The 23831-nt window shown below is 36.5% G+C and overlaps 1 protein-coding gene across 1 annotated transcript; it reads right to left on the minus strand.

Moving 5' to 3' along the window:
* Positions 1–232: 232 nt before the first annotated feature.
* On the minus strand, positions 233–17586 carry anpepa (alanyl (membrane) aminopeptidase a). Its single transcript, XM_060884867.1, has 21 exons — positions 17496–17586; positions 14174–14850; positions 13201–13343; positions 12956–13098; positions 12742–12868; positions 11754–11908; positions 11554–11667; positions 11320–11463; positions 9302–9367; positions 9145–9210; positions 8593–8768; positions 8393–8469; positions 8008–8141; positions 6699–6754; positions 6442–6589; positions 6274–6365; positions 6076–6186; positions 3646–3813; positions 3367–3507; positions 3208–3289; positions 233–1798 (listed from the first exon to the last, which is right to left on the minus strand). The coding sequence occupies exons 2-21, from the start codon at positions 14761–14763 to the stop codon at positions 1646–1648; spliced, it is 2886 nt and encodes a 961-aa protein (XP_060740850.1). The 5' UTR covers positions 14764–14850; positions 17496–17586; the 3' UTR covers positions 233–1645.
* Positions 17587–23831: the final 6245 nt, after the last annotated feature.

The following is a 23831-nucleotide window of genomic DNA, read 5'->3' on the forward strand; positions in this document are numbered from 1 at the left end:
AAAAGTCCAGTTAAAGTAGCTTTTCTGACAGAGTAAGGCTTTCACTTTCTAATGGACTTGTCCATATTTCTTTTCCACTTGCCTCATCAAATGTCCCAGGGTCGAGTATGACAATATTATATCTTGCATATATATATACAGTATAGAAAGAGAGAGAGAGTTAATTAATTAATTAAAAGTAGGAGCATTATAGTCATTGTGTATTCAGAATCAGGTACAGGTAAAACATTAGTTAGCTGAGTGATTTTTGCATGTTTTACTGTTGAAAAGTAAACGTAAAAAGTACTTAAAAGTAAAAAATCGGCTTATTAAAAAATAAGTTTTGCTACAGAAATGTGTATGTGACTTAACATTATCTAAATCTAGCTACTGAAAACCTGACAGCATTTGGCCATGTTAGCTAGACAGCTAATGTTACCATTCTTTAGTTATGATAAAGGAAGTGGTGTTCTCTTCCGCAGTGCTCACTTGGATAGTTAGCATAACTGTTCAAATATGGTTTACTTTCAGAGAAGTTGTGCCTCTTGTAGATACGTAAAAATAGGTTTGTAAAGTAATTATTCCAGTGGTTTTCATTGAATTGTACTTGAGTAATTTTCATGTCAAATACTTTTGCTCAGGTGAAATATTACTGCTATAGTATTTTTTTACTCACATGTGTATACTTTGTACTCTTTGCACCACTTTTTAAACTTCATATATTATTGTTGTGCAAAAAAAATAATCAAATGGTAGACTATGATGAACTTCCAGTTAAATACAAAGAACAAGAAATATTGCTCATTTAGAAGTATTCAGCAATGTGTTCTCATGTATTCTTACTCATTTTGCGGGCATCTCATGAAACGCAGCACAAGTGACTCCATTATCTGAGTGAATATTTTTTTTTCAAAAATAGCAATTATTTTACAGGCTTGTAAGAGCTTCATTTAATGATTTCCTTTTTTTGCAGTGTGAAATACACAGTGCTTCACAGTCTTTGTGATGGAGTTGCATTTATGGTTGAAACAAGGACAGTGCTGTCAAGTCAAATCTAATAAATTATAGATCTAATCAATGCATAAGAAGGATGTGATGTGAACTATTAAAAATACCCACACTTACTTAAAGGCACATGTGCATTTGCATTAATGAATTAATTTTGGTAGACAGCCTTATCCAGAGTGACTTACAATTTTTATCTCTATTATAAATCTGAGCATTGGAGGATTAAGGGCCTTTTACTAGGGCCCAACAGTGGCAGCTTGGTGGCCCTGGGATTTAAAACTCACAATATTACAATTATTATTTCAACCTTTTAAACACTGAGCATCTCAACCACTGAGCATCTCAACCACTGAGCTTTCACTGCCATTTGTGGTTTAGTATTTGTAATGCTCTATGGGGTTGACATCATATAATCTGATGTGTAGGGAAAAAGAAACCTATAGTAATGTATTTTTAATATTGAAAGAATAGGGCTTATCTCTGCTAGCCCATTAATACTAGCTGCCTTTACTAATATGACTGGAATGTATCCTGAATGGCTGTGAATATGCTGATATATCTGTATGTTCATGCCAATATGAAGATCCATGAATTCCCCTCCTGTAAATGTCATGACCGTAGTTTTTAAGGCTATTGAGGTGAATCGGTCCTGTGCAGTTCACATTGTCTCAGACAAGAACCACTTGAGAACTGGCTCCTTATTCTCTGCCAGCCATTTGATTCTGGCCGTTGTCTTCTCAATAGCCTGCTGCAGAGCCTTTGAGGCCGAGCCAAAGCCCACGTCCGCGTTGTCCTTTTGGAATTGTTTTAACTGCAAAACAAAGCACAATAAGGTGTGTGATTATATTAAAACTAAAGCCAAACTCTTCACTGTGACTGAGGAGATTCAATCCACCGACAATACCTTATATGGTGTTCATTCTGCATAAAAAAAACTGCTTCCAAAACTAACAGAGTATGTTTTATAGAGTGTAAATCCAAGCACAGCAAGATATACTTGGAGATACGAATAAAGACCAGAATTACTAGCATTGGTATGATTTTGTAACATGTTCAGGACATCTGAAATATTTTTGTTTTTTCTAAGCTAAGGTGCAAGTAAGGCTTATTTAGAAGGGAAAAAAAATATATAAGAATCACCATCATCCCCTGGCATAACTGTCAATATGGTGTAACTGTAAATGTCATTTCTGTTCACTTTGAATTAGTGTAGCAGAGCCAATAAACACATGGAAAAAATCTGTAATTAAACAACTCCAGTTTAAACATCAAATGGCCTCTGTTTCATCCAGTCAAATGTATGTATGTAACTGATGTAGCTGAAGGCAGCTTAACAGATCAGAGACTAGCTACAGACATTAGCTCAAAAAAGAGAGAGTTGTCACGGTCTTAGACTACTCGTTTTATTTACAAGCTTGGATCTTAGAACATGGTTTGTTTTATGATGAATAAAGAATGTATAAAGACAAACAGAAAGAGAAGTATATGTTTATTCTTTCTTCTTCAATTTCTAAACAGATGTCCAAGCACTAACACAAAGCGGCACTGTGAAACGAATCAAAATCACTTCAAAACACTAATCGCTAATGTCTAAGCATTAACAGGCCACTGTTCTCCCTATTCAGTCATGTTAGTCACTTATCCAGATGTTTTGATGTAGTTGTACATTTATACAATTCAGCTGAACACCACCTGTGATGCATAACAAACTATATCCCTTTCTTTTAAACTGTGAAAACTGAAAAACTGAAAACTTAATCAAGTTTTACAATCAGTTTTAAAATCAAGTTTTACATTTTCTTGTTCAACTAGTAGATAATTTAGCTTCTTATACTAAAAATAGATGCTTAAAATTAGCAAAATTATGGCAATAAAACAAAACAATTTCAAGCTGGATATAAGAAAAAATGTTTAGAATTAGGTTTTAGTAATCTTATATTTGAATTACAAATTGAAGATATATTCACTTACATTTTTTTTGCAGTGTACAGGTATATACTGTATCGTTTAATGCTATTTGTTTATTTAATTGGCAGACATGTTTTGTACAATTGAACTAAACTGCAGTCCAATCAACCAGCTGGGCAGTTAGTCAACGAATCGACAGTAGCTCTTTATTTAGGTGTGCTTACAATCTTAAACTTTTTAACCACTAAGCCACCAGTCCCAATTGTCAGTCTACATGGTGAAACTTTATTGTTGCTTAATAAATTGTCCTACCTGATGTAACTCAAACGGGGTGCAAAATTTGGCAGTGATATCATTTATCAACCTGGCGAAGCCGAACGATCCCGTTCCATACCTGCAAAACAAATCTAATGCTTCAATAATATAAAAGCTCTGTCTTTAATTTAGAACCATGCCATGTGTCATTCTTACACTTTAAAAAGGTACTCCCATCTCGATCTGATAAAATCCCAAGCCAGAGGTTGTCCGACTACGTTGTAGGCAATCGATCCTATTGTTGAGGTTGCGTCCTGTTTGCGAATCTTTTCAGGATCCAGAGTGTATTCAAGGAACCTTGTTTTAAAAAGGAAAAGATGAAAAGTGACAAGAATCATTTTATATCACGTTAATCTATCTGAGCATCCTTGTAGCATAAAGAATAACTTCAATAAGATTCATATGGTTCAGAAGAAGAAATTGTACAATAGGTACCTGTTAAGCAGCCATGGCTGGTTGGTGCAAGATAAAGCTGATCTCAGTTTGACCGCCTCAGCTGCTACTGTAGCCTTCTTAAACATCTTCCAACAAAAGTCCCATTCCTCCACTCCTCCTTCAGCCACAGCATTGCAGTACACCGTCGACCTCAGGTTCGGGTGAATCCTAACCGATGCAGTATTAATTTTCATCATGACACTGTTTTAGTTTAAAAGGTAACAGTATAGCTAGTGAGATTTCTCTAAAGTGGCACTCCTAACTAAGATCCCTAGCTCAAGTTCCTAGCTAAGAATTTCTCCATAAAACCCATTCGTAAAACTGCTGAGAGGAATTCCTAAGCAAAGCCGAGTCGGTTTTGAATAATTAGCAACATAAGTGGCTGTTTAAAGCTCACAGATGTCAAAGAGCCCCATAATAAAACATCTGAACCGTAGCTCTGAAAGAGAAAGGAATGCGTCATTATGGCTAAGTGCTAGATTCATAGTATATACTACTAAACATATAGGAAAATACAGGCTCAAACTTTTTTATATATGGAAATAATTTTATATTATACTATTTTTTTATATAGAGAAACAATTTTTATGATACCTTTTTATACAGAAAAGCTATGCCATAGCATTTATTTAAAAATCTTGTGGATCTTGTGGTTAAGTTGGCAATAATTTTATATAGGCTGTAACCCATATAGGGCTACTACTAAAGTTTTGTTTGATATGTTCCCGAAGAATCTGTTCAAGTTTGTTGGTTGCATACTTAAGAAATGTGTGTTTTAAACTACACATTTGTTCGCTAAATTATTATTGGTTCAATTAGTGTATATTTCCACACTAACAGAAGAAGAGCGTCATCGTTAATTGGTTAGAAAAAGAGTGGGAGGAGTTTTCACTTAATTAGACCCAGAATAGTGTGGAAAATGGTAGGAGCTTATAGCAATATGCAATAGTAATTATAATAAGGAGGTGCTCAGTTCAAGACAGAAGGCAGAAAAACATTTTTAGTTGCTAACCCAGAAGTTTACTTGAGTTACATTATTTTCGTGCAGGTGTTTGATTTTGTTTTCTATCATTTTACTCTGTAGTATTGAGTTTAATTTTTTTCCCGCCAAAACTGAGTGCGAAAGTTGCCATTCACGAGTGTTTGTGAGTGCAGCTCAAGGAATATATGATTATTTAATTTAGTTTAATGGATGCGATGAAGTTTATGTTCAGTACCTGAGTTTTTTTTTGTTGGATTCTTTGTGTGCATAGTAGTTAAGTTTAAGTGTACTTTTTTTATTCTTATTGATCATGTCAATATCAATGTATATGGATAAATAAAATAAGGAAGAATAAAATCTGAACAAATTACAGGATGAATTTCATTTATCTTAAATTGTTATTGATAGTTGTACTAATCTAAAGGGCAAATTGGTAGAGGTAGAGTTTCTTTGAAAAAATGCAAAACACAAATTTTACAATGTGTCTCATTTATTTAAAGTCAAACTTGTCCAGAGGTCTCAGTCAGCTTCTTAGTTCAGTAGTCAGTCCAGTTTAAGGGCTTTTTCTCTTTCCCTTTCAATGTCTCCACAATGCACCACAGAAACCGGGGAAATCAATACTTACATTTTCAACAGACTTTAAACAGGAAAAAAATATATATATATAAAAATATTTATTTTATGTTCTATATATGGCTTGTTCAAGTCTTAAGACTTTCAAGTGATTAATTATTTTAAAAAATACAAAAGGTAGCTTTTAATCTCATTTGATGTACCATGATAAAACCCACACGTCATCAAGTTAATACGAATAATATGAATAAATATTTTATATGTTTGAGATTTTGCTGTGACTCAGGGCCGGCCCTGGCCAAATTGCTGCCCTAGGCAAGATTTCACCTGGTGCCCCTGGAATCACAGACAATTGTGTTCCGATCATTTTGTTCATAAACTTACACAGAAACAAACTGCACAGCTTTGTCCTGTTTTTCTTTATTTTGAAAATATTTTGGAAAAACACACAAACTATATAAAAAAAAAAAAAAAACTATATTACGGAGACCTTGCTTTCCTTGCCTTTCTTACAGCAATAAAATATATATAATAAATATATAAATAAAATACTTCTCAGGTATATATATATTAATAAAAATAATAATTTGGGCGCACGGGCGCCCCTAGTGGTGGGCAGCGCCCTTAGCATTTGCCTATTCTGCCTATGCGCAGGGCCGGCCCTGCTCTGACTGATAGGGAAATTAGATCATCTCTGGAAATGGATCATCAGTGTCACACCCTAAGAAGCTTTGGAGCTGACTGAGACACACCCAAAAATACTTCCATGTATAATTCATATATAAAACTCATTTCCTCTAAATTGGAAATTAGAAGTGACTATTAGATATAAGGTGCAGTGCTGTATAATTCTCTAATTTCTCATACATACTTACCTATTGTGTTCAGGATCCTGCATCCACTGGCTAAACCAGTGCTTGGTGAGATCTCTACATCCCTGTACTCCTGTACTGCACGCCAGCGACAGTGCGATGATCTGTGTGAATCTAAGCACAAAGCAGAAAACGCATGAGATGTGATTAACCCTCGGTTAGCTAATCAGTGCAAGTGTTAAGAGATGTTAAAATCTTTACTGATCAGTGTGGCCTGCAGGCACAGTCGTCCAGTTTGAAGTAACTGAAGTAAAATGATCAAACAAAGGCTTGACTTGTTTTCGTAAATAGGCCTAAAAGGACAAAAATATACGCAATTACGCTGAATAGAATTGGTGCTGATTTTATTGATGTCTGTCATGAGCCCACCTGCATTGGTCCATAAACCTCATTGCGTTCAAACACGTTAAATAATGAGTTGAGGCTTCTGAGAGCTGCTTCCCATGGAATGTATTCTCTCTCCTTTGACAGGTATTTAGTCACTCTTAGAGCAAGGTTTATGTTTATGATGGATGCCCTGAAAGAAATGGTACATGATTATATTAATATATGATTTCAACAAGAAAAAGATGACACTTGAAAAGCACATGAATAGTGAACGAAAAGCACATGAATAGTGATCTTACCTTGCTAGTGTAAAGGCATCATCCAGAATTTGGGCTCGATTAATCACTGGTATTTTCTAAACAAGCAACAGCAAAACCAAATCTTTTTAGCAGTGAAGTCATAATACTGTCATATACAGTTATGTGGAAAATTAAATGTCAGTTCTTTATTAAGAAATGTCAACATGCCAATTTCTGATCTTGTTTTAGTTTGTACCTGTAGATGAAAGTGATGTAATTGCATGTAAACAATAAAAAAATCACTTTGTTTTTACTTATTAAACAAAAGAAATACCAGCTATTAAACACCCTAATAGCTAGTATTTCCCCCTTTGGTTGAAATAACCTCAATGAGACATTTCTTGTAACTATCTACCAGTTTCTGACATCAACAGGAAGAACGTTTCTCCCACTCTTCAATGCAGAATTCTTTCACCTGTGTGATATTTGAGGGATTTCAAATCACCACACAGGATCTCAGTAGGATTTTGATCTGGGCTTTAACATGAACATTCTATAATTCTCCATTTTTTACATTTCAATGAGTTCTTGGTGGATTTACTGGTATGTTTTATGTCATTGTCATGTTTGAAGGTCCAGTTTCACTTCAGTTTTAATTTTTTGACAGATGGTCTCACATGTTCCTCAAGCATCTTCTGATACAATGTAGAATTCATAGTGGATTCTTTTATGATAAGCTGGCCAGGTCCTGCTGCAGCAAAGCATCTCCAAATCATAACCACAAGTTGGCACTTGTAAATTATTTTCCAGAGAGTGGAATGGCTGAATACAACTTCTTTTGACATCTTTTTATCCCTTACCAGAATCATAAGCAACAACAGTCTTCTTTCTGAAGGCCTCAGAGAGCTCTTTGGAGCTCACCATGGTGATACCTCTCACTTCAACAATTAAGAGCAAACCAAACTAAACATCTGATGTTTAAATAACATCAAGCTTTCTCCAAAATGTTCTGTAACCTGATGTGATACACCTGTAGGTCATTTTATCCATTTTAAGTACAAATAAATATGGGGTGTCCTTACTTTTTCCTCACAAGAAATAAGACATTTTATAGATCATTTAAAAAAGACTTTTCTTTGGTTTTATTAGTTTAGTTGTATTACTTGAATCTTCCAATATTGTTTCACATGACTGAAGGTATATTCTATGGGATTAGAGGAAGTGTATGCTGATAAATGAGTACATACAGTATTATAACCGTATACCAGTGTAAACATGATTTTGAGGATGTTAACATTTTTATTTATCTGTACAAATTAGATTTCCATCACTTTAAGAAACGATGGCATTATGTTTTATATTTGTTTACCTGGTGGTTGGTTGTCAGCTGATTAAGGAGTGCTTCCCAGTTCTCAAGGTCATAATTGACCCTGTAGTAACCTGAAACATTTAGATTTGCCAAAACCCATTCCCCTTTCCTGGCTTTTAGGGGTTTATACGTAGCTGGAGAGAAAACACAAGAAGCCCAACAAGTAGGTCTGTTATAATTGTAGGCTGAGAGAAAGGGATATGTTGAGATATACACAAAGCAAGCATTCATTTTACAGCACTGAAAGAGACGGCAGTATCCGAGTAAATAGATTTATACCATACTGTGCAGTAGTCATTCAGTTGGTCATTCAGCATGTGATGCTTGATGAAATACATGTTAGTGCAAAAAGTATTGTGGTTTTAATGGAGCGCATTTGAAATACCTGATTTTTGAAAAAGCCAGAGTTGCTCCTGTTCTACACCACTCTTCATCCATTTGATTGGAACATACCACTCATAACTTAAGCAGAACAATTAAACATGAATGCTGTTAAGCATTATTTCAGCTTGCAACAAATTAACCAAGAGTTTTAACGATCTTAGTGATTATATTGAAAATAAGTGACAAGTTTAGGTATTGTACTTGAATGGTGATGGTCGCTCTACCACTGAGTTCGGCTCCAGCAGAAAGTGCTTCTGGCTCACGTTCCCAATTTGGGTGTCAATGGTGATGACTGGGAAACCCATTTGAAGAATCCAGCGGTTCATGATGTCATGGACGCTGTGCTGCAATTTCAGACTCGGGGTTTTATCAACTGCCTGAAAAAGACATTGGAGACTGTATGAATTTCTTGTATGTAAACATGAATAGAACATGTTCTCACATCTAACTGAATTTTATCTTCAGTAAGAACTTCATCCTGGTCAGAGAAGTGGTGGATCTGAAGCCTATACCAGGGCATGAGGTGGGTAAATTTAGCATAGTCAGTCTATCAATTTGCATGGTTTTGGGAGGTTATTGTGCTGGGTTGTCTCTTGGGGGACACTTGCACAGACTTGGGAAGAAAACTCCACACAAACATTAACCCCTGCTAAGGATCAAGCTGTAAGGTGGAAACACTAAATACTGCACGGCTATGCTGGCCCATACAGCATGTGACATACTTAAATTCCCCCAATCCAGTATACTACTTACCTTCTGAAGATGATCCCAAAGGTCAGAATATGTAGAGCTTGCAAAAGCAAACTGATTTAGATATGTCTGTAAGAGGAAACATTAAAAAGATTCTTTATTTTATTTGATCAGCACATAAGTAGCCCTTATTCACCCTTTAAGTTCCAGTAAAGCTTACACTAAGTCCTTTGACAAAGACAGGCTCAGTGAGGAACTGAGAGAGCATCCTGAGCACTGCAGCCCCCTGTAATAACACACACACACACACACACACACACACACACACACACACACTCACACTTACATATTCAGTATTTCAGAGTGGATTTTAGTGACTAAAAGGAATAAATTTACCACTTAAAAATTATTTAGTCTTAAAATATGCTCTTTAAAGCCATTTAATAGACTAAAACACTTTTTATGACAGAGTAGTCAATAAAGCAGAAAGAAAGAAATCAGGAAAACTAACCACAGTTCAAAGGTCTGACTCCACTACAAATAACTGCTTTTGTATCATTTACAAAGAGCTCAAAGTATATCAACATATAATTATACTGGATATTATAAAATATATTATAGTGTTGATGTAGTGAATGTAGATTTTATGTTCTATAAAAACTGTTCTATTTTGTTTGGGTCAAAATTACCCATTTTGTTGTTTACTAAAAATAGTATGATGTTAGATGAATGATTAATAATTTACTTTTTTTCACTACGATTGCAAAATGAGTAGACTGAGTGGTCAATAACAGAGTTGATTGGCACTGGGGAGCTACAGTTCATTGAGGGAACCATGAATGCCAACAGTACTGTGACGTACTGAAGCAGAGCATGTTCCCTCCCTTCGGAGACTGGAACGCAGGGCATTATTCCAACATGATATCGACCCCAAACACACCTAAGCACCGAAGCATTCGGGCCCTCACGACCAGACTGTGTAACAGTTTCTTCCCACAAGCCATCAGACTTCTCAACAACTGAAATGTACTGTACTGAGCACAACATACACACACATCATCTGTATGGACTGCATAGACCCTCACAAAACACACACACTGACACAACATACTGTTTACATGCTGCTTACAATCCAGCAAACTGTTTACATGCTGTTTTGCACACCTTGTCTGCTGTTTTTTGCACAAACTGTCCCAACATTTCAGCCGTTTTTGCACATACTGTACAATATCTCAGCCATTTCGCACATACTATATTAACACATACAGTATTAACACTGGTCGGTCGGCGCTGTTTCTGTGACTGTTTACTATTTATTGTCTTTTGTGTACTGCATTTTTTGTACTTTTTGTATTGTCTTGTAACTTGTGTCTGCACTGTCATTGTCCTGCACTGTCTTGTCCTGCACTGTCTGGTCCTGCACTGTCTTTAGTCCTGCACTGTCTTTTGTCCTGCACTGTCTTGTCTGTCTTGTTTGTCTTGTCCTGCACTGTTTGCACCAGGTTGCACAGTTGCACTTTATGTGGCTAAGACTACTTACAAGTCTTTAGCCCTGTCTTTGTTTCTATGTAGCACCTTGATCCTGGAGAAACGTTGTCTCATTTCACTATGTACTGCAACAGCTATATATGGTTGAAATGACAATAAAAGCTTCTTGACTTGACTTGACTCTTGACCTCCAAGACGACCGCTACCTGCTAAAGAAGCTGAGGGTAAAGGTGATGGACTGGCCAAGCATGTCTCCAGACCTAAACCCTATTGAGCATCTGTGGGGCATCCTCAAACTGAAAGTGGAGGAGCTCAAGGTCGTAACATCTACCAGCGCCATGACGTCATCATGGAGGAGTGGAAGAGGACACACTTTGGGCCCAATTTGGACATTTTCACTTAGGGGTGTACCCAATTTTGTGGCCAGCGGTTTAGATTATTCAGTTCAGTTATTCAGTTGTTCAGTTATTTTAAGGGGACAGCAAATTATACAAGTGGTACACTCTCCACTTCATCAGTTGTAATGATGTCAAATAATAATGGATGCCACAGGACAACTGTTGATAAATACACTCTTTATAATCTCAAAGGTTTCTTTCAGAAAGATTCCAAACTAGAAATCTCTGCTGTCTCTCTGTAGAAATCTAGAAATCTTTCTCAAGGTTTTGTGCCCTAAAATATACAAATGATCTCTTGATTGCAGTGAACAGAACCTACAGGTTAATAATATGCAACAGTTAACCATGTCACCTTGCTGTAAGAGATGGTGTCGAACATTTGGGTGATTTCTGCTGGTGTATTGACTTCCTCCTCATTGCAGGACAGAGGGTGAGAGGACACCAGGCTGTCCACTGCAAACGCACGGTAAATATCATATAGTACGATCTGGTCTTTCTGTAGAGAGACAAGAGAAGGGTGAATTTGACTTGGACAAAGAATATCTACTGTATCACTATTAGATATCTCCTGTACAATGATCTTAACCATGTTCCATGTTGGCTCTGCGTAGTCTGCACCAAGGTACTCCACGTATGACGCAAACCCTTCATTCAGCCACAGATCATTCCACCATTTTAGCGTCACAAGATTACCAAACCACTGGAAGCCACAAACCACACCATTAGCATGATGTATGCATTTTCATACAAAAGTATGAAATGTTTGTCACTTAGTTGTAGCATTACCATATGAGCGAGCTCGTGAGCCACCACAGTTACAATCCTCTGTTTGTTGCCATTGGCTGAGGTTTGGGGATCAAAAAGAAGTGCTGTCTCTCTGTAAGTGATGAGTCCCCAGTTCTCCATGGCTCCAGCATTGAAGTCAGGAAGTGCAATCTGGTCTACAAACAAAAGCAAAGACAATTTCTCACTATTTATTAAAACAATGAAGAGCTTCAGGTGAGAGGATGTTTCTTTAGTCAAATCACCCAGATTTATTAACACAATCTGCAGGCCTAAAATCTATAAGACATAACCACAGTGTTTTTTAAGTTTATAGAAGTTGTAAAACTAAAAAGCAATTAAAAAAGCATTTAATCTAAATATGTTTAAGTTTATATCCCAATGATGCCACAGCCATTGGTGGCTAAATATCCAAGAGAGCAAAATTTTTGTTTTCTGGACAGGTGGAATGACATAAATTTCATCTTTCATTCAAAGCAACACTAACCAATCATGAGAATATGTGATGTATAAGATTTTAGATAACGCTCGTCTGTGGATGACATGCTACAATGTAGTGTACAGTATGTACACTGGTCGGTGCTGCTTTTGTCTTTTGTGTATTGTCTTTTATTGCTTGTTTGCACTGTCTGTCTTTCGTCCCTCACTGTTTGCACCAGGGTGCACAGTTTATGTGGCTAGGGCTAACTTACTTAAGTCCTTAGCTCTTTGTCTTTGTTCTATGTAGCACCATGATCCTGGAGAAACGTTGTCTCATTTCACTGTGTACTGCAACAGCTATATATGGTTGAAATGACAATAAAAGCTTCTTGACTTGACTTGACGTGACAATGTGATCAAACACATGCAATGGCTGATTTCATGTGTCTCAGAGCAAGAACATGCTTGCCTTCACCCTCCCTGGATGTTAGCTGTCTTTTGATAACTAAAAATTGAGCATATTAGGAGAAAACTGAGTACAAATTCAAATGAAAAGTCAATATTCTTATACCTGATTTAGACAGAGGATATGAAGTATTATAATACTTCTCAAAAAACTCTAGTATTGGCTGTGTGATGCGAAGGGCGTAGTCTCCCTGGCCTTCTTCAATGGCGTTTTTTCTTGCCCATATACGAACCTTCAGAAAAATACAAACCAATAACAAATATGTCAAGTAACACTGGACAAACGCAATAATCAATTTGTTAATTAGTTCTAAAATTACCATCACATCCATGTCATCTTTTTGTTTGCTGGTGTATGTAAATTCACAAACAATGAAAGCAACAAGATACGTTGACATCCTCTTTGTGGGCTCAAATCTAGTCCTAATAACATCCTGGTCTCTCATTTTAAGGCTTTCTGAACCTGTAAAAAACAAATCAGACCTAATGTATGATAAAAGTGTAACATATGTGATATAAGTGACGTGAACGTTTGTAGATAATGAAACTCATACAGTTCTCCCACCTAAATCTCGACTGTTTGATAGAGCAATGGTTCCAGGCATATGAATGAGAGTGATCTGAAATATGGCCTTCATGGCCGGCTCATCAAAGCAGGGAAAAGCTTTTCTAGCAGATGTGGCCTGCATTTGAGTGATGGCAAGCACTCTGAGAAAAAAATGTAATAAATAGTTAGTATGTTGTAGACTAAGTAAATCCAGATATGGAGACAGGAAGGAATTGCAGCAACATCATTATTCACCGCTGGGGAAGTCCTAAAAACTGAATATGTTTTAAATAAGATTAAGGGATATAGTTGACAGGGTTAATTGGTTCACTTTGGTCAGTTGGGTCACAGGGTCAGTTGGTTCATTGGTACACTTTCAATTTTCTACAAAGTGTAGCTTTGTAGAAGAAAGTAGTCAATGTTGCATATGTGTGTTAGAAATATAACACATTATGTACTACTAAAAATTGATAGCAAAACAGATACAAATAGTTGTTTTTTCTTCAATAAGCACACAGCAATACACAGCATCTTGTTAAGTCTCGAGTTGTACGTTGGAAGTGAAATTGTGAGCTATGAAATAAGAGGTTTATACCATAGAAATACTTCACTAGACAGAAACAAGATAATACCTGAGTAATTTATGCCCTCAATCATCTTTAACTGAAACTAGTTATGAATATTAGTGAGGAAGTGAGTAGCTTTGAGTGAGAACTAACAGAACATGCTGACAAAGCTGTGATGGGATTTTTTTTAGTGTTTCCATGGAAAACAACAGTTTAGGAAACGCCCACTTTGGTTTTACATACAATACAGATAAAAAAAAATATCTGGAGGACTGAAAAGATAGTGGAATTGTATAAAATGGCATTTGCTTGCCTCTACTCACAGAGATTGGTGTTTTTGTGGTACATTTTTAATTCTAATTCTCACTTTTGCTAAAATGGATAAATATTTTAGTAAAAAAAGAAAACCTCTGCAAAAAACGTACTTTTTAACACCATCCTCCTCGTACTCACTCCTGTAGAAGCCTTCCAGATCATCAGCCAGCTCTCCTCTGAACTCTGCATAAAGCCAGTAGACCATTCCTGGCTTTAGTGTCCCCTTTAGTTGGATCACTAAGTACTGGGTTTCCTCTTGGAACCAGGTTTTTCTAATGGCTGGAGCCTTGGTGTTATTCATTCCGATTAGCTTTGCATGCCTCCCCTCAAAAAAAGTCAAGTTCAGTTTGTGGCAGTGGATCAGGATCAAATCTGTCTCTCTGACACATGTAAAAGCCACTCCAGATTCACCAGTGAAAATGTACATGCCTTGGCTGTCCATGGTGAGCTGAGGCCACAGTGTGACATTGTAATATATAGGAGACAACTTGTCAGGAAGTCTGTATTTGTCCCAGGGTTCATTGGATGGTGGTTTTGTAGGGGGGACTGGTGATGTAGTCCCGTTGTTGAGCTTGAGTTCATTTTTGGCCTTTTCTTTAGAGTAAACGATTGATAGTGCGATTATGGTGATTATAGCCACAGCAGCAAGCAGCACAACTGTTATGGCCAGCGGTTTGCTGATGTAATATCCTTTTCCCATGGTTGCTTTTTTCAGACCTCCTTCTCTTTACATTAACAAGGAGATTCTAACAAGAGGAAAAACGTCATCTGTTCCAATGCTGTATATCTGTGAAGATAAATGTGTAAAGGATTGGATTAGGAATTTTGTCTTTGTTTAAACAGGTTATTTAATGTGGCTTAAATATAATTCAACAGAATCGAAAAGGGAATAAATTCCTATCTATGCTTTAACTTAATTGAGTATTATCAAGTAGTGAGTAGCGTCAACATTTTTGAGACTCATAAATTATTATTATTTTTTTTTTTTCATTCATTCATTTTCTACCGCTTATCCGAACTATTCTTGGGTCACGGGGAGCCTGCGTCTATCACAGGCGTCATTGGGCATCAAGACAGGATAAACCCTGGACGGAGTGCCAACCCATTGCAGGGCACACACACACTCTCATTCACTAACGCAATCACACACTACGGACAATTTTTCAGAGATGCCAATCAACCTACCATGCATGTCTTTGGACCGGGGGAGGAAACCGGAGTACCCGGAGGAAACCCCCGAGGCACGGGGAGAACATGCAAACTCCACACACACAAGGCAGAGGCGGGAATCGAACCCCCAACCCTGGAGGTGTGAGGCAAATGTGCTAACCCCCTACCCATAAATATATTAATTTCATTTACAGAGAATTTCTCAAAAACATTAGGAAACAATTAATAACCAACAAGTAAGTAAAATAGGACACAAGTAAAAGTCTATAAAACCTCATTAGTCTGTGGTAGATTCCAGACTCGGACTCCAGACCAATATCTCCCATATATTTGAACATTAATAAATAATAACACAATTATGGGAGAGTTGGGACTTTAGACTTTAAAAAGCAACCCCAATATAAAAGATGCTGTATAACAATACTGGCTGTTTATATGAGTTTACATTAAATAAAACAATTTAAAAAATATGATTTGCATAGTAATTCCTGAACCATATCTGAACTACATGCTGCTAAACTTCACAGATGCTGCACCAAAACAACACCTCTAGCAGTAAATTATTGCCTTCCTGTCATGTCGTCTATGTCAGAGCTCTTTAAATATATACAGTGGTTTAAACAGTGGAGATGATGCATCACTAACCAGGTTATTAGTATGGTGTTGTCATTCGCTCATAATAAAAAGAGTGATTATTATAGTCTGCCATGCCATGACACAGACTAACAAAGAGAGGTTCAGTGGCAGTAAAAGCTAAAACTTACCACATTTATCTTGGCCTGCTCGAAACTATGGAACAATGGTGAGAAATTCAGTCAAGCTTCTTACCCGACCGACTACCACCATGATTTTACATAATGTGAAATAGAAATTACCCTTTAAATCTTGGACACAACCCCAAATTCCACACAATTATTAGATATGGTTTTGGGCCATAATTCATCTTCAGTAAACACTATACTGGTCAGGGAAGCGGTGGATACAGAGGCTCAGGATCTCAAGAACACGCCACACAGACTCCTCTCCAAATGGACAGTAACCCGAGCTAACAATCACTCTGGGGACCTTGGAGTGAGGCCTCACTAAGTTACACATTCTCATAACAGTATGAAAACCTGAAATGTCAGCGCTGGAAACTGTGCTACAGTACACAAACTCTTCACCCTAATTGGCTTTGACGTGACCAAACGAAACCATAATCGTCCAAAATTCAGCATGTACTTGGCCGTAAGCAAAATCCAAAAGTCAGTGCTATTGGTCTTTTATAGAAAGTTTACAGATGTTCAAAGGCCACATTTGTGATTTGTTTTAGAAAGTTATGAAGACTTTGCAACTGTTTTGGTATATTTACATATATCATATTTATAGACAATTGTCTTCTCGTCTTCAATTGTACATTTTCAAAGAAAAGGCACTTCAGTACTTAATCTGAACAGAAATACAGTTGTCTCAGATCAAATCTCAGTGTGTTGTGCTACTTTAGTTTAAACCATGTTATAACTGTTCCAGCATCACATCCTTACATGTAATCAAATACCAGTAGAAACAGATGAACTTAAATCTGTTTGATTCAACAAAACAGTTGAAGATAAATCTGCCTATGTACCTCAAACACATGTGCTTCAAGTGATGGATGTTTCATTGCAAATCATTTTGGGCAATGAATTGCAGATGCTGTGGTCTGGGAAATATGTGGGCAGTGAAATTTTATCATCAGCACACACAAAAAAAAAATCTAGAAACTAAAATATCTATCTTTTACTACAGTGCAGTCAGAAACACAAGGATACAAATGAGAAACATACTCCAGAGGCTAAAGAAGGCTATCATTCTTAGTGATAAAGGCAACAACTGCATAGAACTGTACAGTTCATCTGTTTTGTACATTTTGATAGCATATGTGAGATAAGCCTTTGCTTTGCCTTGGACAAAAGGGTAACACCGAAGTTTCAAAATGTTTGCTAATGAAAACTCATCTCTGACCATGTACATGGAGATCAAGAAAATAAATAATTAAACAATGAAACAAATAAATACAGAAATAAATAAATAGAAGCTACATAGTGAACATGACCGATGAGGGCACATCTTGTTTGTTCACCATGTGCTAAATCAATTGCCAGCTAAACAGCAGAAACATCTGAATGTTAATGAGCATTGAAAACACTTTGTTTTCATAATAAAACAAGGATAAAATAAGAGGATTAAATGAAAATGTACATAAACATTGGAAAACGTGAAGTCGAGCAGAATTGTACGTACCAGGTGTCCATGTAGGAAGCGTGCACAAAAGAGAGAACTGAAGACTGATATATCTAATGAGAAACACACATTTTTCCTCCCTCTCTCTCTCTCTCTCTCTCTCTCTCTCTCTCTCTCCCTCTCTCTGTGACTCTGCTGTCTGTGGTAAGCAGGAGGTGGTGGCATATTCAGATTTTTCCACATTCAGTCATGTTGGTTTTTCTCCATAAGAAATCATGCTAATTAGTAAATAAGTGTTTCACCACCTTCAGAAAAGTCAAGTTCAAAGTACAAAGTATGCCTTGGGTCTTTTTTAAGTCCAGGAATTAATATATGCATAAAATGTATTGCGTATAAATTAAAGTGAATGAAAAAAGAATGCTAATTCTTTTCTTTTTCCTCTTTATTTAGAGCCAAATCCACTTTCCAGATTAAAGTTCTTTAAAGTTCTGACCTCCATGTGATCCCTACACCAATACATTTGTCTGACTGTATATTTGTAATCACACCATCTAGTGTCACCCATATGAGGATGAGGTTCCCCTTTGAGTCTGGTTCCTCTCAAAGTTTCTTCCTTTACCAATCTAAGGGAGTTTTTCCTCACCACTGCTGCCTGAGCCACCTCAGACTTGCTCATTGTGGATAAATACATACATACATACATACATATACACTGTGAACTATATATATCTTGAATTTTTATTATATTAATTATTTATACTACTCCTTATGTTTATCTTCTGTTCTGTGTTTATGTTCTGTAAAGCTGCTTTGAGACAATGTCCATTGTCAAATGCGCTATACAAATAAACTTGAATTGAATTGAATTGAATTAATAATTTAGAACTTTCTGGTGTTCACAAATATATAAGCACATAAATGTTTTATCGATATTGCAGCTGTAATATGACTGTGCTTTTGTATGAGCTGAGCTGCTGGAATGTACTCCCTTTTTTTTTGGTTCATATATAAACACACAATTAAACACGGAGCACATGTTGTACAGATGGTATGTTGTAAACCACACTGCCGGTCAGAACCGTGATCATGTGTGGTTTCTTCTGTGTTTGGTGTCCGCTGTTTGCCATGTGTTCAGGCCAACAAGACTCTTTTCTGATCTGGTAATGAGGAGGTGGAATGAACTTCCCCTAGGGGTCTGGACAACAGAGTCATCTTCAAATGACGGTTGAAGACCTAATTATTCATGAAACACTTGAACTAACACTTATCCTGAAGAAAGAAAGGTATGAGAAGGGGAACACAAAGAGACAAATCAGCAAAAATACATTCCAAAACACACAATGTTACACCGAGTCATCTGGTAGAAAGGATCTGGTCATCAACCTCTAGACTCTATTTTTCCTCAGAAATGCACCATACTGTATATTTCATTGTTCTGATGTAATTTCTCCCAGTTACTCATTTTGATCTTTCTGTATACGCATGCAGAAAATTATTGAAGAGTTTTGTTTTTATTGTGGTTTCACAAATAGAGAGATCCTGTTTTATTTGAAGAGTTACACAACATAAAGCTAAGCTAAGTTATATATGTGTCGACCTAGACAACCTAGCGAAGGCAGATCCACACTTTGTCCATATAAAAGTCTCATTAATTGACGGACAGTTTCTTTGTCTGTAATAATCCCAGGCATCCAACATTTCTGGTGCATCCACCAATAATCATGTTGACGTTATGATGCTTGAAGCTGTTGGTGTATAAAATATGGCATTGCTGTATCATCAACCTCTAGACTCTGAATCAGTCTGGAAACTGAGTTACATGGTGTGTGACATTCCCCTGAGACGTTTTTATTATTTTCCTGTAGTTTTAAATCTGCAAAAGTACTTCCACACTTTGCTACACAAGCACCGACACTAGCCACCAGGACACTTTTAGAGTTGTAGAGGTCTCTGCCGCTCTGCCATTTTGTCACAGAATGCAATAAATCATCTCAGCGAATGGCTGAAACACCATGAGCTCCTGCTACTGCCAAGGTCGCTGTGAGATTTTGGAAAAAATACTGGATTGTGCACAGAGAAGGAAATCAGAAAAGAAAACAGAAAATCTATTGCGTATTTCTTTCTGAGAATAAGCTGCAAGTTGGAGGAAACTATGATCATATCACTTATTTGAACCCAATAAGCAGAAAGGCATTTCAACATGCACAAGAATTCTTGCCACGATGTCATTAGGCCACAGGAACCATTTTCTGGTGCTCATATGTACAAAAAATAATAGACATTTAATAGAATATTTGTACATTTGTTAATTTTCCAGCCTCATTGCTTGTTTTTCCCAGGATTGGCTTCTTGCTGGACCTTACTGAAGATGAATGAAGGTTGAATAAATGATTATTTACTTGTAATAATGCAATGGATGATTAGTATTAATTTAAAAAATATACATTACGTAAGATTAATGAATAAACATGACAAGGCATGCTGGCAGGGTAACAGGTGGTGTGACATGAAGCACTGTTACTGTTTCCACCCGAAAGTCGATTATCATCCAATAAAAGCACATAGCACAGCCAATAAAAGCAAAAGCACATAGCAAAGTGTTTTATTCCTGCTCCAACTATCATGACAATTTTTTAATTTATTACCGAACACAATGTCTCTTGACAATGTCTCTTGAACTTTATATCCATTTATAGTTTAATGCTAATGTTGAGGTATGACGGCAAAAAACATGTTTTCATTCCTTCACCTTGACCAGCCATTTTTCATCTCCCTTGAAGTTAATAAAGCACAAAGCTCTGACACTGGAGACTTACGGTGGAAGATTGTTTGCGCCTCGTTTAAAAAATAATAAAAGATAATTGTGACTTTATATCTCAGAATCGCATCTTTATATCTCAGAATTGTGTCTTTATATCTCAGAATTGCGACTTTTTTCCTTGCAATTCTTGTATTTTTCCTCAGAAATGCACCATATATTTCATTGTTCTGATGTAATTTCTCCCAGTTACTCATTTTGATCTTTCTGTATACGCATGCAGAAAATTATTGCAGAGTTTTGTTTTTATTGTGGGTTCACAAATAGAGAGATCCTGTTTTACTGGAAGAGTTACACAACATAAAGCTAAGCCTCAGGTCTCTTGAAAGAACATTACAGAGGAATCGGTTGTGGTGTAGACACAACAAAACAGATGAGGCAGAAGTGGCATATTTCAATTAATAAGACTTTTAGATGGACAAATAATCTTTGTCTGTAATAATCCCAGGCATCCAACATTTCTGGTGCATCCACCAATAATCATGTTAACGTTATGATGCCTGAAGCTGTTGGTGTATAAAATATGGCACTGCTGTATCATCTGGTTTGTTGCGTTTACGCCACAACCGATTCCTCTGTAACGTTCTTTCAAAGTCCGGAGAAAAATTGCAAGGAATAAAGTCTGAATTATGAGATTTAAAGTCAGAATTCTGAGATATAAAGACAAAAAAATTACCTTTTATTATTTTTTAACACGAAGCAGAAACAAGCTTTCATAGTCTTTCTGTACTGCAAATAAAATAAATATCTCTGGAACGATATGGACATCATTAAATATATAAACATTCAGCCATTTCTCAGAAGAATTAGATTATGTGGCATATCTACTATTCCACTCAAGTCCCTGTGAATGAGTTGTTTCTAAAATTTTAAAAATGCATTACTATAAACAACCTGTGATTTGAATTAGAGCTTGCAATAGTCATTTTGTTTAAGAGAGAGAGAGAGAGAGAGAGAGAGAGAGAGAGAGAGAGAGAGAGAGAGAAATCAACAGCTCTGGTATAAATTCTTATGTTTTGTCTCCGGCTTCCTTTAATATGTACTGTAATGTAGACAGTAGTGCTAATTTCTCCTGCTCTTCCGTGTCCTGATCCCACACTGCTTCATTTACATGGACATCAGAGGTGAGCTGGCTAATTTAAGACACTTGGTGTCCCACAGGATCTCCACTTCATGTTTGTGTTAATCATGTTTAGTTTAGTGTCATCAGTCATTTTCCAAAAGTTACAGCAAAATAAATAACATTTATTATACTTTATTATATCTATTACATTCCTCATTACTCATCATTCTATCACTTTATCACCTCTGGATTTTGCGCCATGGTTTATGATCATTATCCTACTCTGAAATCTCTGCCTTGTCTTTGTGTCTGTATATATTGTTAATTGCATCACAGCCTACAGGAGCATATCTGATAAGGCTTTTGCGCACGGTTAAGCGTTGGCCTTGGTTCTGGATGTATTTATTGCATTTCATTCTGTCTTTGAAGTTAACTGTAAGATAAGATAAATGTTTTTTGACAGTGTTGCATTAGCTTGTTTTTTTTTCTCAAGGCTTGATTCTTTTTTATTTTCATCATCTTCTTCACATCTTGTACACGTTATAAGACTCAATGTTTCAGTTCTGAGGTTTTGCTCATATGCATATAAATTCTTATCAATCATCAATGATTAGACAATCCTCATGCACACATTTTCAGAGACATATAAGATAAGAGTAGCAGATCAGCTGAAAACCTTGTATACTTATATAGTTTACAGTCCACAGTCCCCCGTGTAGCACATTAAAACCACTATTTCTGTTTAGAGGAGGAACCAGGAAGTCTGGTGTAACTCAGCATGATGCTACCACCAGCATGTTTCACTGTAGTGATCTCAGGGTGATTTTCTGGACATCTATGATAATTCAATACTTAATGAGAACATTCAGCAGCATGGCCATAGTAAACACTATTATATTGCATACTAGTGAAAGAAGGTAGTAAATGTGTGTAATTTGCAAATAAATGCGTGTTCTTTGCAAATTAATGCACCAAAAAATAAATGCACCCCAAGCTAGAAATTAGAAACAAATTACACATCAAACCTCATAGTTCAGCTCATAGTAAACACTTATGGTCACGTTTTTGGTACTGTAGATTGCTGTTGCCAGTTGTTCAGTGTCACCAGACAAAACAATCAGAAGGGATTCTTTTCACATTATACATCTCTTCCATAACCTCCACAAACACAGCTGGGTGACCACGGAGAAGCCCAAACATATCAGCTCACCTCATCCTTCATGGGCCAGAGAACTGCCAAAATAGCTGTTCGGGTTCCACAAAAAACACCTAAGATGGAGAAGATTCCTTAAGGATTGTAGGAAACTCCTGAACAGAGAAATATTTATAGCATCCAGAACAGAAAGGGGAGATAGTGAGAGAAAAAGAGACTACATGTCACATATGCTTTCCAGTTCTGCATTTTACTTTACTACTGATTTTGTTAACATGCCACCAAGAGAACAGGTTTAAGTTGGTGGACAGATATCACCACGACAGAAATGTACACTCTGAAATCACCATCACAAGCTTACAAATAGTAATCATCTGTCTTTCATCTAACGCTCACACTTTCAATGTTTGGTGTTCATTAGCCTGAGGATCAAATTTGCGCTTACCATATGTGTTTATTCCAACAGTGCACATTTTCATCTTCCTCATAATAATCAATCAGAAAGCTGGGGAAATTAGTCATGTTTACTGTTTACACACTTCCCATAGCAACCTGCAGGCTGTAATCCTTTTTTAAATTAAAGTCTGCTTTTCCAGCAGCTGTGGGAGGACCCAGCGTAAACATTCATAATCCAAAAGTCAGTTTCTTTTTACAACATTGCGATGTGTTGCTTGATGATTGCTAAATCCTTCGATATTTCAAAGGAATGAATCACTGACAAGCCTAAAATACAACCAAAGTCATCCATAGCCAGTGCTGTAATAAATATGGTGTTTCTGTTAGAATGTACCTTGCATAAATGTTATTAGAAATACATTAAAAAGCTTTTTTCATTTATTAATTTTTCTTCTGTTTTTTTCTGTTCAGGGTCACAGTGGGAACATGCTAAGATGTTCAGCCCAGACATCTCTATATCCAACTATAACAGCCTAATACAGCTGAGGTCATAAATTTACATCCCCACGTCGAAATCTGCAAAACATTAATCATTAAAAAGAAATAAGAAGAATATTATAAAATGCAATTTGTTTGTCATTTAGTTCTGCCATGAACAGGCTACTTCATATAACACAAGTTTAAATACAGTCCTGAAGACAAAATGATAAATTAATTTACACAAGTAAACAAGTTTAAAAGTTTACATCCGCTTGAATCCTAATTCTGTGTGTTGTTACATGAATGATCAACAATGATACTTCTTCATGAATCCATTGTTTGTCCTGAGCCGTTAAACTGCCCACAGTCCCTCAGAAAAATCCGTCAGGTATTGGACAGTCTTTGTTTTTCCAGTGTCTTCTGCATATTTGACTCCTTTCCATCAGCAGCTATATGATTTTGAGATCCATCTTTTCACACTGAGAA

Source organism: Tachysurus vachellii, chromosome 1 (assembly GCF_030014155.1).
Source record: "Tachysurus vachellii isolate PV-2020 chromosome 1, HZAU_Pvac_v1, whole genome shotgun sequence".
NCBI classification, from domain to species: domain Eukaryota; kingdom Metazoa; phylum Chordata; class Actinopteri; order Siluriformes; family Bagridae; genus Tachysurus; species Tachysurus vachellii.

What these genes read in the sequence shown, in the direction of transcription:
- anpepa (XM_060884867.1), bottom strand. Translation starts at nt 14,763, where the DNA reads ATGGGAAAAGGATATTACATCAGCAAACCGCTGGCCATAACAGTTGTG. An exon ending in CTCACGAGCTCGCTCATATG is followed by an intron (nt 11,668 to 11,753) that starts GTAATGCTACAA and finishes TGTGGCTTCCAG; the next exon opens with TGGTTTGGTAATCTTGTGAC. An exon ending in TCTTTGTCAAAGGACTTAGT is followed by an intron (nt 9,211 to 9,301) that starts GTAAGCTTTACT and finishes TTCCTCTTACAG; the next exon opens with ACATATCTAAATCAGTTTGC.